A 14,598-nucleotide genomic window follows, 5' to 3' on the forward strand; every position below is an offset into this window, starting at 1 on the left:
ACGGAAACAAATGCAAAACACCTTCTTTTTGGCTAAATTTTGTTCTAAATGACATCATACCCATTCATTCTTCTATTTCGTTTGAAGTATATCTGAGCCTTTAGAGTGTGATGCAATTTCTTTAGTGGATTCTGTGCTAAAACAACGTAGACAGTGCGTGCAAACCACACTATCAGCTGTTGCAGTTCATTCCTGTTCTGTAATTCATAATTTAGATGTGGTGGACTCTTTTAATTTCACTCAGTTTGTTACGGGCCCCACCCAGGAGCAAGGTCGTACTGTGGATCTGGTTTTATCTTTAGGGCTCACGATATGTAAAACTGACATCATTAATAACTGTTTGTTTGATCATATGCCTGTTATTTTTAATGTTTTATTGCCATATAAACCATCCACTCAGCCTGTTTTGTCCTGTTCTCACCTTATCACTTCATCCACAGCTGTGGACTTTTCAGAAGCTTACATAGCTTCCAGATTTATGAGTTTAATTGAGACCACCTCTCCTTCTGTAGACCAGAGGAGTTAGTTACTCTGTTCAGCTCTGTTTGTACAGATATTCTTGACTCTGTTGCTCCATATAAAGTCAAGAAATTTAAACTAAAGTCAGAACCGTGGCTTAATAATCACACTTGCATCCTTAGGCAGGAATGCAGGTAGGCAGAACGGAAATGGAAGACAGGTAAGTTACAGGTCACTCTTCAAATTTTGAGAGAGAGTTGGACAAAATACCAGACAGCTGTGAGGACTGCAAGAGCAAGTTATTTTTCAAATATTATTGCGCAGAATTTGAAATAATTTGTGAAAAAAATTATGAGATTAGATCTGGCTTTCCCACACAAATTATCTATTCTGTGGTGACAACTAGTAATGGTAAAATTTTTGACCAGTTTGACCCTGCTTCTCTGTTACATGTTAAAAATATTATTTTATTATTTTATCCATACTGGGAGTGTTCCACTTTGCTTTAAGCAAGTGGTTGTTCAGCCGCTTCTTAAGAAGCCAAGTTTAGACCCTTTAGAGTTGAAAAACTATCGGCCTATTTCTAAGATACCTTGTTTATCTAAACTTTTAGAAAAAGTAGTTCTTGCACAGTTAACTTCTTTTTTTAGGGAGGAATGATGTTTTAGACAAATTTCAAACAGGTTTTAGGGTGGGTCACAGCACAGAGTCTGCACTATTAAGAGCTGTGAATGACCTTTTCAGAGATTCGGGAAATTATGCTGCCTTAATTTTATTGGACCTGTGTGCAGTATTTGACACAATAGACCATGCGATTCTTATTAATCCCTTATTGCAGGTTGCTGGGATTCACAGGACAGTCCTAAAATGGTTCTCCTCTTATCTTGAGAACAGATAATTTTTAGTGAGGTTTGGTGCCTTTTCGTCATCCTCAGCACCTATTAATTGTGGGGTCCCTCAGGGATCTATTCTAGGACCTTTGTTATTTACTTTGTATATGCTTCCTCTGGCTTTATTTTTTTTTTTTTTTAAATATGGTATTTCTTAGCACTTCTACACAGTTAGTTCAGAATGCGGCGGCCAGGTTGCTCATGAAAGCGAAGAAGAGGGACCATATTTCTCCAATATTGGCCTCGCTTCAGTGGCTGCCGGTTGAGTTCAGGATAAAATATAAGGTCCTGCTGTATGTTTTTAAAGCAGTGCATGGAATGGCTCCTGCTTATGTTTCTGACCTCATCACTTTTCACCAGACTTCTAGATCGTTAAGCTCGGCAAACAAGTTATTTCTTACTATTCCACGGTCGAACTTAAAACTCAAAGGGGATTGAGCCTTTTCTGTCGCGTGTCCAAGGCTGTGGAACAGCTTGCCACATGAATTTAGAGCTGCCACCGCTATCACTATTTTTAAAGCTTGTTTAAAAAATTACTTTGGCTTTTAAGTAGCAGGTTTTGGTGTGTTATGTTTTAAGTGGTGTTTTAAGTGTATTTTTTTTATTGTGTTTTTTTGTTATTTTATGCTGATTGTTCAGCACTTTGGTCTACAAGTGTAGTTGAAAAGTGCTTTAGAAATAAATTAAATTAAATAATTAATAAATCAGGGGTTCCAGTCCTGAACTGAGTTTAGTGCAATTTTGGACCAAAGAAGGTTGGAAGTGAACATCTACATCACACTCTGTGAACATCCTAAAAGAGTCAGTGTTGTTTAGTTCTACTGACTGGAGAGGTTATTTTCATCCTGGTGGTCAAGCACTCTTGAGATCACTTGGCAGTGTTGAAGGGGGAAATTGATGTCCCAGGACACACGAACATCATGACGGAACAATAATTGCTGGTTAGGATGCATCTGGTTCTGTAAAACAGCATCATGTTCTGACTGTTATGGATCAGTGAGGCCCATTTAGCACAACCATGTTTAACAGCTGGTATAGTGCAGTCTTCCATGAGTGTCTATTATATTCAGTGTCTAAGTATAGTAAGTATTGTTCCTAACCATATAAAAACACACAGCGTGTTGTCCATTTATGTCAAATATTTTAATTTAAATGAATTGTTTAATCTGAAGAATTGTGGCTGCTACCAAATCAAATACAAAAGTAGCTGTAAATAATGCACAATATGTCATACCACAATAACAATTCTACTAGAATACATTCTCTACTAGATTTTTCCCTATGTTAGATTATACAATGTCATTGTAAATTTTGATGTAATTGCTGTTTCAGGTTTTTGAGTTTCTGTTTGTTTTGTGTCATGTGTAAACTGCCCATCATATCATATGCTCTATATTTGGTCAGGGGTTAGTAGTGTGGTCTCACTGCAGTGTGAGTTGGCACATGATTTAGCATGTAACATGTAGTTTTCTCACACAATCAGATGTGTTACTTCTCTTTTTCATAATAAAACATAGTGACATTTATCTGTGTGTGTATGTGTTTCTCACAGATATTAGCCTTGTACAAACATCACAACCCCGGTGCGTCTGCCCAGCCTTGCTGTGCACCTGCAGTCTTAGACCCACTGCCAATTCTTTACTATGTGGGAAGACAACACAAGGTAAATGCATCCTCATCTATTTTAATGGCATCCCAACCTCATGCATCAGAATCAGAATCAGAATTAGCTTTATTGCCAAGTATACTTACACATACAAGGAATTTGTCTTGGTGACAGAAGCTTCCAATGCAATGAGACAGAGATAATAATAAAAATAAAAAGTGAATAGAAAATATAAGTATATACAGAAATACACTATTTATGTACAAAATACAAAAACAAATCTGTTATATACAGAAGCAAGGGAATGTAATGGCAGAAGAGGTAGGATATGTTGGATAAAAATAAATAGACTATGCTGTGTACTGCACTGAATTATTGCTCAATGGGGCAGTTTTAATTGTTCATGAAATAGATAGACTGAGGGAAAAAACTGTTCCTGTGCTTGACGGTTCTGGTGCTCAGTGCTCAGTGCTCTGTAGCACCGGCCAGAAGGCAACAGTTCAAAAAGGTAGTGGGCTGGGTAAGTGGGGTCCAGAGTGGTTTTTCCAGCTCTTTTCCTCACTCTGGAAGTGTACAGTTCTTGAAGGGGGGGGGGGCAACTAATAATCCTCTCAGCAGTCCGAACTGTCCTATGTAGTCTACTGATGTCCGATTTCATGGCTGAACTAAACCAGACATTTCTTGAAGTGCAGAGGACAGACTCAATGACCGCTGAGTAGAACTGTATCAGCAGCGCCTGTGGCAGGTTGAACTTCCTCAACTGGCGAAGGAAGTACAACCTCTGCTGGGCCTTTTTCACAATAAGTAGTACTTTCCATGAACAGGGTAGAAATTGGTGTCCAATCACTTTTAAAGCAATAAAGGCAGAAATCCTATGTTCGTAAGAATGATTAGATATGTTAGATAAACTATTATCTTACTTAAAATTACCATAGCATGAAAAGTAACACCCTTAAAATGGTGATTAGACCTCTGCAACCATATTAGTTTTGATCTTCTTGACTGTTTTCAACAATTAAAACCATACAACAGTGCCACAATCTTGAACTGATATTCAATTCTTTGTAGATAAAATATTAAATGATTAACTTTTTACTAACTAACTTTTTCTCATTAGGGTTATTCCTATAATTGTGTGCCTTTTAAGTCCCTAATACAAGTTACGGTGTTTATAATGTTTAATTTAAACCAATTACACTTTTAATAAACTTGTTAAAAATAATAAAGACTATTTATAATGTTACACACTGTTTTGTGCCTAGAAATATATTTTTAAATAATTGAAATAATTTTAGTTTATTTCAATAGTGTCATTTCCTTATGTCCCCAGAGCTGAACATCACATATGTATCTTTGACAACAATAAGTGCTAAATCATCAGATTATTTTTCTTAATTGCTATTCTTCTCAATGGTGATTGTCATTACTGTAATTCAGTAACTTTTTATTGTATTACACTAGAAAAAATTATTGCTGAATATTTTTGTCCTATTTTCTGGTAAAAATAAATCGAAACATTCTTAATATAAGAAAAATTACTTGAAAAGCAGAATGGCATAAGAGTTAATTCGTTTTCAGAGAAAACTTACAAATTAGGTGGAGTTTATGTTTAGAAAAATTTGAAAATGGGGTAAGAAAAAAAACTAGTTTTCCCTTTGAATTAATTCTTTTTTTTTTTTTTTTTTTTTCTGACCTCACTGGCAAATTGTTTTTTTCTTGTTATAAGCAATAAGCATAAAAATGACTGAATTTTGTTTAAAAATCATGAAAACAAGACAAAATATCTTGTGATTTTGCTTCTCAAGTAAATTTATATTGTATTAAGCATTTTTACATATTTTTAATGGGAAAAAAAGACAAATACTCAATATTTCTAAAACAATTTCCATACAATTAAGAGTTTAGTATTGCATTATCTCACTAACATGTATTCATTTATGATAAATGTTTAATTTTAACACTGATAGCAGTGGGGGTTTTTTTTATTTTATTTTGTTTTTTTAGACAATATGTCAAGTCATTTTTATTTGTTTAGTGCTTTTCACAGCACACATCATTTTAAAGCAGCTTTACAGAAAATTATGATTTACCAGAAAATGAAGCTGTAATATCTGTAATGTCTCAGAGTCAGTAAATGTCCCTTGACTTATTGGATAGATCTTCAATTAAAGATCATGCTACTGTGACCTTTAATAGAAGATCTAGGTAACAAACTGACCTAACTAATCCCACACTAGAGGTGACATTAGCCATTTCACAAAATAATAATTTTTTTGTTTAATCTATGGGAAATATAAGTTTACCAATAACTACAAAACCAACATTTGGGCCAAAACTAGCTATACCCTACTGAGTGATAGCTTAATTTGGTCAAAATCTGCAACTTTGTTATGCAAAAATATAATATAAATAAATCTAAAATTAAATGACTTATTTAATAATTTTACTGATAAAAATCATTCTAATACTGAGTATTTTATTCTGTTGTCCAATAAAAATATCTAAACATTCTTAATACAAGATAAATTTACATAAGAAGCTAAATGACATGATATTGTGTCTTGTTGTTTTTTTTGACAGAAATCTAACAAAATGTAACGATTATGCTTATAACAATAAATAACTATTTGCTAATGGGGTAAGAAATAAACTTCAATAAAAGGGAAAACATGCTTATTTTTCTTACCCCACTGGCAAATAATTTTTTAATGTTTTAAGCATAAAACCCACACTGTAAAAAATATCCGTAATTTTAATGGTAAAGACTATAAAAATGCTACAGTAAAAAAAAAAAAAAAAAAAAAAAAAAAAAACGTTAATTTGTTAATGGGTAGCTACCTTAAAATATAAGGTAAAAAATGATAATAAATTTAACAAGACAATACGTTTAATTTTATGGTAAAATCTTGGAAAAATTATGCTTTTATATGTAAAAGGTATAATTGTACCATATATTTAACAGTAAAAATGTATATTATGTTTAACAAGAGAGTACATGTACATTTTACGGTAAATTATTGTTAAAATTAAGGTAAAAACATTAATCGGCTGTTCCCAGAATTCTCTGTGTGACCCATTACATTTCATTATTTTATGGGAATAGTTATGTTTATTTTTATTTTTAATATCAGTACTTTGGGGTGTTCTGTGTTATATTTAATGTAGTTAAGTTTGTGTTTATTGCATAATTATAATTTCAAATGTTACCCTGATAGTGTTTTGTGTTTGTGTGAGTGACACTGTGCACACTGTCTCTACATGTTAATTGGTAATTTCTCCTGGAAGGGCCACTATGGATGAACTTTAGTAACTGCAGAAAGTCACATACAGGTGCATCTCAATAAATTAGAATGTCGTGGAAAAGTTCATTTATTTCAGTAATTCAACTCAAATTGTGAAACTCGTGTATTAAATAAATTCAATGCACACAGACTGAAGTAGTTTAAGTCTTTGGTTCTTTTAATTGTGATGATTTTGGCTCACATTTAACAAAAACCCACCAATTCACTATCTCAAAAAATTAGAATATGGTGACGTGCCATCAGCTAATCAACTCAAAACACCTGCAAATGTTTCCTGAGCCTTCAAAATGGTCTCTCAGTTTGGTTCACTAGGCTACACAATCATGGGGAAGACTGCTGATCTGACAGTTGTCCAGAAGACAATCATTGACACCCTTCACAAGGAGGGTAAGCCACAAACATTCATTGCCAAAGAAGCTGGCTGTTCACAGAGTGCTGTATCCAAGCATGTTAACAGAAAGTTGAGTGGAAGGAAAAAGTGTGGAAGAAAAAGATGCACAACCAACCGAGAGAACCACAGCCTTATGAGGATTGTCAAGCAAAATCGATTTAAGAATTTGGGTGAACTTCACAAGGAATGGACTGAGGCTGGGGTCAAGGCATCAAGAGCCACCACACACAGACATGTCAAGGAATTTGGCTACAGTTGTCGTATTCCTCTTGTTAAGCCACTCCTGAACCACAGACAACATCAGAGGCGTCTTACCTGGGCTAAGGAGAAGAAAAACTGGACTGTTGCCCAGTGGTCCAAAGTCCTCTTTTCAGATGAGAGCCAGTTTTGTATTTCATTTGGAAACCAAGGTCCTAGAGTCTGGAGGAAGGGTGGAGAAGCTCATAGCCCAAGTTGCTTGAAGTCCAGTGTTAAGTTTCCACAGTCTGTGATGATTTGGGGTGCAATGTCATCTGCTGGTGTTGGTCCATTGTGTTTTTTGAAAACCAAAGTCACTGCACCCGTTTACCAAGAAATTTTGGAGCACTTCATGCTTCCTTCTGCTGACCAGCTTTTTAAAGATGCTGATTTCATTTTCCAGCAGGATTTGGCACCTGTCCACACTGCCAAAAGCACCAAAAGTTGGTTAAATGACCATGGTGTTGGTGTGCTTGACTGGCCAGCAAACTCACCAGACCTGAACCCCATAGAGAATCTATGGGGTATTGTCAAGAGGAAAATGAGAAACAAGAGACCAAAAAATGCAGATGAGCTGAAGGCCACTGTCAAAGAAACCTGGGCTTCCATACCACCTCAGCAGTGCCACAAACTGATCACCTCCATGCCACACCAAATTGAGGCAGTAATTAAAGCAAAAGGAGTCCCTACCAAGTATTGAGTACATATACAGTAAATTAACATACTTTCCAGAAGGCCAACAATTCACTAAAAATGTTTTTTTTATTGGTCTTATGATGTATTCTAATTTTTTGAGATAGTAAATTGGTGGGTTTTTGTTAAATGTGAGCCAAAATCATCACAATTAAAAGAACCAAAGACTTAAACTACTTCAGTCTGTGTGCATTGAATTTATTTAATACACGAGTTTCACAATTTGAGTTGATTTACTGAAATAAATGAACTTTTCCACGACATTCTAATTTATTGAGATGCACCTGTAATAACGCAGTGATTAACAATACATTATAGCAGATTTTTATAGATCCATAATGTTAGTGTATCAAGTTTATATAATTTAATAATAAAAACGGTAATGAACCGTAAAATATGCAGGCATCAAAATTACATCCCGTAAAGCCTGAAACATGGTCACCATATTTTTTACAGTAAATGTTTACCATAAATTTTATGGAATTTTGTTAGATTTCTCTGAAAACAAGACTTATCCTCTTAAACTCTGAAGCATTTTTGGGCTGCCACCAGCAATTGTTTACACTCAAATTTAAAAGCTCACCATTTACACATACTGTGGAATAATTGCAAAACAATTGGCTCCAATTATTCATAAAAAATATTGTATGTGTAACAGATTTTTTTGTTGTTGTTGTTGTTGTCCTAATATTGTAAGCATGTCATTTTGGTTCGGTTCACCCCATCTCCCTCCAAATAGTCTTATTGTATTCCACTAGAAGGCAGGAAGTACTAGAAAAACTATTTTTTTATCACAAAAAATATTTTTGTCACAAAATGTAGATCTGAAATGTAGGTGGTGCTATAACGCATTTTAGTTTTTGCAGATGTGTTTGTCCATAGACATTCAGTCTAATTTTCAGTTCTTGCACCACATTAATTTTTTCATAGAATATCTCAGCCTCTGAGTAGACTAGAAGCTCAATCTAGGTTAGAAAGCTGAGATTCTCCCCATTGCAATGGTGCACATTTTATCATTAACATATATTTCTGATTATTTGTTTAACATGCTTTTCCTGCGGCACTGCATATTTTGTTCCGGACATCTGAGATATAACATTGGATTATTCACACAAGAAAGCACACAGACAAGTAAACAACTGAAGTTGACGAACAACATTCTCTAAAGCTTAAGCACCTCATTTCAGTAACCATTTTTTGAAAAATGGGAAAATGAAGACAAGCAATTCAAGCCAAGTCCTGTTTTGTACACCCCCCCCCCCCCCCTCCAATGTAGAAATACATTAACAGTGTGAATGAGTCATTCTGTCTTGTCTGGTTCTAGGTGGAGCAGTTGTCCAATATGGTGGTGAGAAGCTGCAAGTGCAGTTAGTTTATCTAGCCGCAGAACATCTGTTTATCTCAAAGCTCTCCATGACTCTCTCCCTCTGGATGGTAAACAAGCAAACGCATGGTCCTACAAAGAGACGGACTTATAGAGTCTCTGTGACCAAGGAAATGAGGAGCTGAGAGATCTGACATGGAAAAAGCCACAGGAATGACAGTTGGTGAAAGTTGAAGGAAAAGAGAAAATAGCAGACTTTAGATTTCTTTTTTGGCTCTACCCCTCCACAGCGGCACAAGAACGCAAACATTACATAAAGCATTTCACCAAACAAGCTCAATATTAAACCAAAAATATGCTTTATCTTTCTAAAAAAATTTTTTTTTTTTTTTTTTTTTTAACATTATTCATACCCATTAATTTATTTTGCTGGTTATGTTAATGATTTGATTGTACCATAGAGGCAGCCATGTAGCGTTGCATGCCAAATGTACAATGAAGATTTCTTATGGTGCTGTATTGAGGAAGGAAATTATGTCACAGGAACATCCATCTATGAGTAAATCAACAGTAAATAACACACCTAAAGAGATGACAACCGTCTTTGCACTAAAAGATGGAGAGGAAGACTATAGACTGAAGGTCCCAGGAGTTCATGACAATGGTTCAATGGTGGGTTTTTTAATGTGCAGACAGCTTCCTTCATTTAAGGATCTTACCTGAACAGGTGCATGTAAGAGACTCTGGCTATAGAACCAGTTGATGTCATCTCTTGGAAGTGGGAGGAATTCAAGGAACACTAGACCATAGAATTGAAGCCAAGTCTTCTAGCAAATCTTCATGACACTGATGGACCATGAAGGCCATGTCCTAAAGTGGTCATATGCTCCCTAATTACTGCACAGTATCAAGTGTCAAAGGAGTACTTCTTTTAAAAACCCTTTCAGGTCCTCCTGGGGTCAGTCCGTTATTTCAACATCAAGTGATTTTAAAGGTACAGTATATGTCAGTGAATCTCACCAAAACATGTCCAGGTCATATATTGCTACAAAATCAAAAGAAAACATAAGAAATTATATTTTGCATAAACTATAAAGGTTTTTGTGACATTATTTTCATGGCAATTAATCTCTTACTGTAATGCAAACATTATTTTAATTACTTCAATGCTTCCATATGTTTGTCATTTGATTTTTTTTATTTTTTTTTTATTTTTTTTTTATCCCATTATTCCTAATGGTGATTCTTATTAGGTTATCATTGTTGTAATTCAGTACCTTTTTATTGTATAAGAGTAAAACAAATTATTTTAATACACCACAATATTTTTGTCTTATTTTCTGGTACAAATATCTTAACATCCTTATACTGATTTTAATCTAAATAAATAAAAAAATAGTACAACAAATACTACGATTTATAAAAAACTTTTTACAAATTTTATTTATTTATTTTTTGAGAATGTTTTAATTTTGAGAATTTGAAGAGGAAATGTGCTTTATACTGTAGTTGTATTATAATTCTTACAATGAAAAAAAATTGTAATGGTCCTAAAATTAGGCAAACATTTTTCATGTTAAAACATTTTCAAAAATGTTTTTGTTTGTTTGTTTGTTTGTTTGTTTTTTGGGGTGACATAGGACCCGGACATGTTCTTGACAGGTTTCATGAGATTCACCCGTGTTTGTGCAAGTGTGTAACATTCTGTTTAAGTGTGGAATTTGTGTTATTAAATAAATAGTTCACCCAAAAATGAAAATTCTCCAATCATTTCCTCACCTTCATGCCATCCCAAATGTGTATGACTTTCTTTCTTCTGCAGAACACAAATTAAGATTTTTAGAAGAATATTTCAGCTCTGTAGGTCATTACAATACAAGTGAATGGGTACCAAAATTTTGACGCCCCAAAAAGCACATAAAGGCAGCATAAAAGTAATCCATAAGACTCCAGTGGATAAATACATATCTGCAGAAGTGATATGATAGGTGTGGGTGAGAAACAGATCAATATATCAGTCAATTTTTGCTAGAAATTCTTTTGTCTGCCCAGTAGGGGGGCGTATGCATGAAGAATGTGAATCACCAAAAATACAAGAAGAATGTGAAAGTTAAAGTGGAGGTTCTCAAACGGAGGGCTGCAGCTTAGTAAGGCTGTGTCCTTCCTAGAACAATCCTTCTGAGGCTGTAGGCTAGACTCCTGCTCAGCACTGAGTGCTAGAATGAGACGGTCTAGAAAGTACACATGGTGAACCATATGCTTAGAACCATGTGATATTTTACTTTTAGAAAACCATACACTTATAAGAAAACAAGAAATATGTCCTTATTCCCTTAATTATTTTAGTAAAAAATGTAATTCACAAAGGTAGAGTCAGTCAAAAAAAGCCTTTATATAATACATTTTGCAACACTGATTTTAGAGAATTTCAGATATGAAAAAATGGAACTCTAGACTTTTATAGTAAAAACTATAAAACTATTAAAACTTTTCAAATTCACGTAACTGCCCTTTTATTAATGTAATTATTTATTTATTTATTTTTTATTTTTTTTGTGCTTTGTGTCTTCTAATTTGTTGTATAATAATCTACATGTCATCGCTGAAAATGCAAATACAAACTTGAAGAGAGAGAGAGAGAAACAAAAAGTAAGCTGTGTCATAAAGGTTTCCACCTCTGCGGCCACACAGCTCGTTTTCTGCCATTCTTTAAAATAATTTGGGACATGTGCAAAGGATTGTATATGATTAAAGGCCACAAAGATTACACACAATATATCCTCCAAAATATGGCAAAGAAGGCTGTGAAATTAGGCTGCCTTCCAAGTATCCTCACAATTGAAGTGGCCTGCGACGGTGCTTGATGACGTGGCAGCCGAGATATCCAGCCTAATGTGGCTACAGCCTTCTGATTGAGAAGCACTCATTGACTGAGCAGGGAGGAGAATTTATAGTAAAAATGTATTTTGAATACCGATCTGTTTCTCACCCACACCTATCATTTCACTTCTGAAAACATCGATTTAACCACTGGAGTCAAATGGATTACTTTTTTGCTGACAAATGTGATTTTTGGAGCTTCAAAATGTTGGCACCCATTCACTTGCATTGTGAGGACCTACAGAGCTGAAATACTCTTCTAAAAATCTTCATTTGTGTTCTGCTGAAGAAAGAAAGTCATGCACATCTGGGATGGCACGAGGCCAAGAAAATGATGAGAGAATTTTCATTTTTGGTGAACTATTCCTTTAACGTCAGTAAATTTGTGTGTGAGTGTGTACATGTTTATACCACAATGTGGGGACCAAATTTCCCCACAAGGATATTAAAACCTGAGATCACCTACATTGTGGTGCCCAGCCAGCGGTCTCCACGAGGGAAATGGCTTATTAAACATATTAAACAATGTTTTTTTGAAAATGTAAAAATGCTAAAAGGTTTCTATGAGGGTTAGGTTTAGGGGAAGGGTTAAGGGATATAAATTATCATTAGATCTGTATAAAATCCATAAAATGCATGTCTATGGAGAGTCCCCACAATGATATAAAAACAAGTTTGTGTGTGTGTGTGTGTGTGTGTGTGTGTGTGTGTGTGTGTGTGTGTTCTCAGCTGTGTTGGCTTTATGTTGACAACTGTATGAGGAACATTAGTGTGGATATTTTTAGAGACTTCATGTTTTTCCGCAATGTCGAGTAATGGGAATTATGTTCTGTTTGTTAAAGATAACACGGCCGAGCCTACACATGTTGCTTGCAAATGCAATACAACCTGGTTGTATCAGGCTATTTACAAAATCTTTTTATATGTACAAGTTTTTATATTTTGACAGTTTTAAACATTGTAATTGTAGTGTTTTAAATGTGATTTTATGTCTGTTTCATCAATTCAGTGATGCAGGTGTCTCTTTACAATCATTTTACATACATGCAGTGTTCAGTTACATAATATCTTGTTTTACCTACTGTTTGCACTTATTTTTATTGTGTCCCATTCACTGTTTCAATAAACACAACTCTGTACCAGTCTGCTGACTTGTCTTGACAAAAATACAGATTGTAAGTATAAGGTTATTGCCAGTGTACTAAGCATCAACTTTATTTTAGGGATCAGAATTAGACAGTAATTAATGACTAATAATTGGTTTCTTACCCTTGCCTAATAGCCTCTTTAAATTTTTTTTTTCTAGCAATGAATTTATTAGGTTAAAACAAAATATACTAATAGCTAGTAAGGTGCAAAATACATCCTTTATAGGTTCTCATTACACTGTTTGAATGTGCAGCTTATAAGTATAAAATAAATATAGAAGGCAGAGACTTTTGTTGCTTAGTATAAATAGAAAAACAAAGTGCAATTAGTGTCCGATGCTATTTGCACTCCTAATTGAATCCTACCATAGGGAATAGGGCCATCACTGCAGCATGTTTATTGTCTTTATTTAGAGTCCAACAGACACCCTACACTAACCCCTACCCCTAAACCTAACCTTCCCTGCTTTGTTGAAATACTATATGCATTCTACATGTGTTTCATACTTATAAGCCACACATTCACACAGAGTACTAACAATCTATATAGGATGTCATTTGCATCATACTAACTATTGATATGTTTGTTTTTAGCAAATAAATTAATTGTTATGACAAAAGCAAATGTAACGGGGCTATAAAGCAAGAATAAGAAATCAGCCAATAAAGGCTTAATAAATACTTTATAATGCCAAACTCAGCCATAACTAGTCGCTTACAAGTGTAAATATTAGTCATGGATAATTGTTTAATTTCTGATCCCTAAGATAAAGTGTTACCATTATTTCATTTAAATCAGTTGTCTGTTACCAGGTGTATTGTAAATCAGCATAAGTTAAAAGCAGTACACAACAACCACTACCATGGGTATAATAAATCACATTTTTAATAAAATATATTTTGCTTCTCTCATCACAGTAAAGAAAATGAGCTATTTTGCATTATGCTAATGAATTACTGAATTACAGCATAAGAAAGAAAGTCTAATGGAGTAATTTTAAAGGATGTGCGGAATTCCATACAATTACAGTTTATGCACTCATGAATGTGCAAAGGAGCCATGGCAAAACTGTTTTTCACTGTAAAATAAAATTTTTTTTGGGTTGTTTCTTACAGAGACCCTTAGAGGACAGGCAGGGACGGGGTAACAGTTTCTGAGGCCCCAAGCAACTGTCCAGCCGGTAGGTCCCAGGGAGGGGCAATATGGCTCAAAAAATTATATCTCGATATTTGTCAGGCTGTTCATGATATTAGAAACTTCCCTTGATAATTGTTTATTTGCTCATAAATTACATGTGATTTTAAATAATATTTTTTTATTCATCTTAACAGCCACTGAAGTAGAGTAGATTCAAAATATTTAATGAAATAAAATAATTTCACTGAATGGACAGGAAGAATGGCATTTGATTTAAAATGTAATAAATATAGTTTGTATGCACCAATACAGTAATAAAAAGGCAATGTTTTTCAACATATATTTTACAACAAAAAAATCTGTGAATGAACAGGGTGTGCAAAAACATCTTTGTTACTGTTGTAACCTCCATTCCCTGATGGAGGGAATGAGACGTTGTGACGATGTAGTGACACTAGGGGTCGAACTTGGGAGCCCCAATCACCTCTGATATTTGAGAAAGGGCCAGTGAGAATTGGCGAGTGGAATTT

At 34.5% G+C, this 14,598-nt stretch overlaps 1 protein-coding gene across 5 annotated transcripts in view; it reads left to right on the forward strand.

Annotated features, from left to right (window-relative positions):
- Positions 1 to 14,168, forward strand: part of LOC127422282 (transforming growth factor beta-1 proprotein-like) — a 49,271-nt gene extending 35,103 nt beyond the window's left edge. For 4 of the 5 annotated variants that reach the window (XM_051665690.1, XM_051665691.1, XM_051665693.1 and 1 more), the window contains 2 exons: positions 2,902 to 3,012; positions 8,903 to 10,724. In XM_051665690.1, the coding sequence (XP_051521650.1) occupies positions 2,902 to 3,012; positions 8,903 to 8,950 (159 nt within the window). In that variant the 3' untranslated portion in view covers positions 8,951 to 10,724. Of the gene's footprint in view, positions 1 to 2,901; positions 3,013 to 8,902; positions 10,725 to 14,046 lie in introns of those variants that run through there. The other variant, XM_051665695.1, reaches the window with a different exon arrangement.
- The last annotated feature ends 430 nt before the right edge of the window (positions 14,169 to 14,598 follow it).

Source organism: Myxocyprinus asiaticus, chromosome 31 (genome assembly GCF_019703515.2).
Source record: "Myxocyprinus asiaticus isolate MX2 ecotype Aquarium Trade chromosome 31, UBuf_Myxa_2, whole genome shotgun sequence".
Taxonomy (NCBI): Eukaryota; Metazoa; Chordata; class Actinopteri; order Cypriniformes; family Catostomidae; genus Myxocyprinus; species Myxocyprinus asiaticus.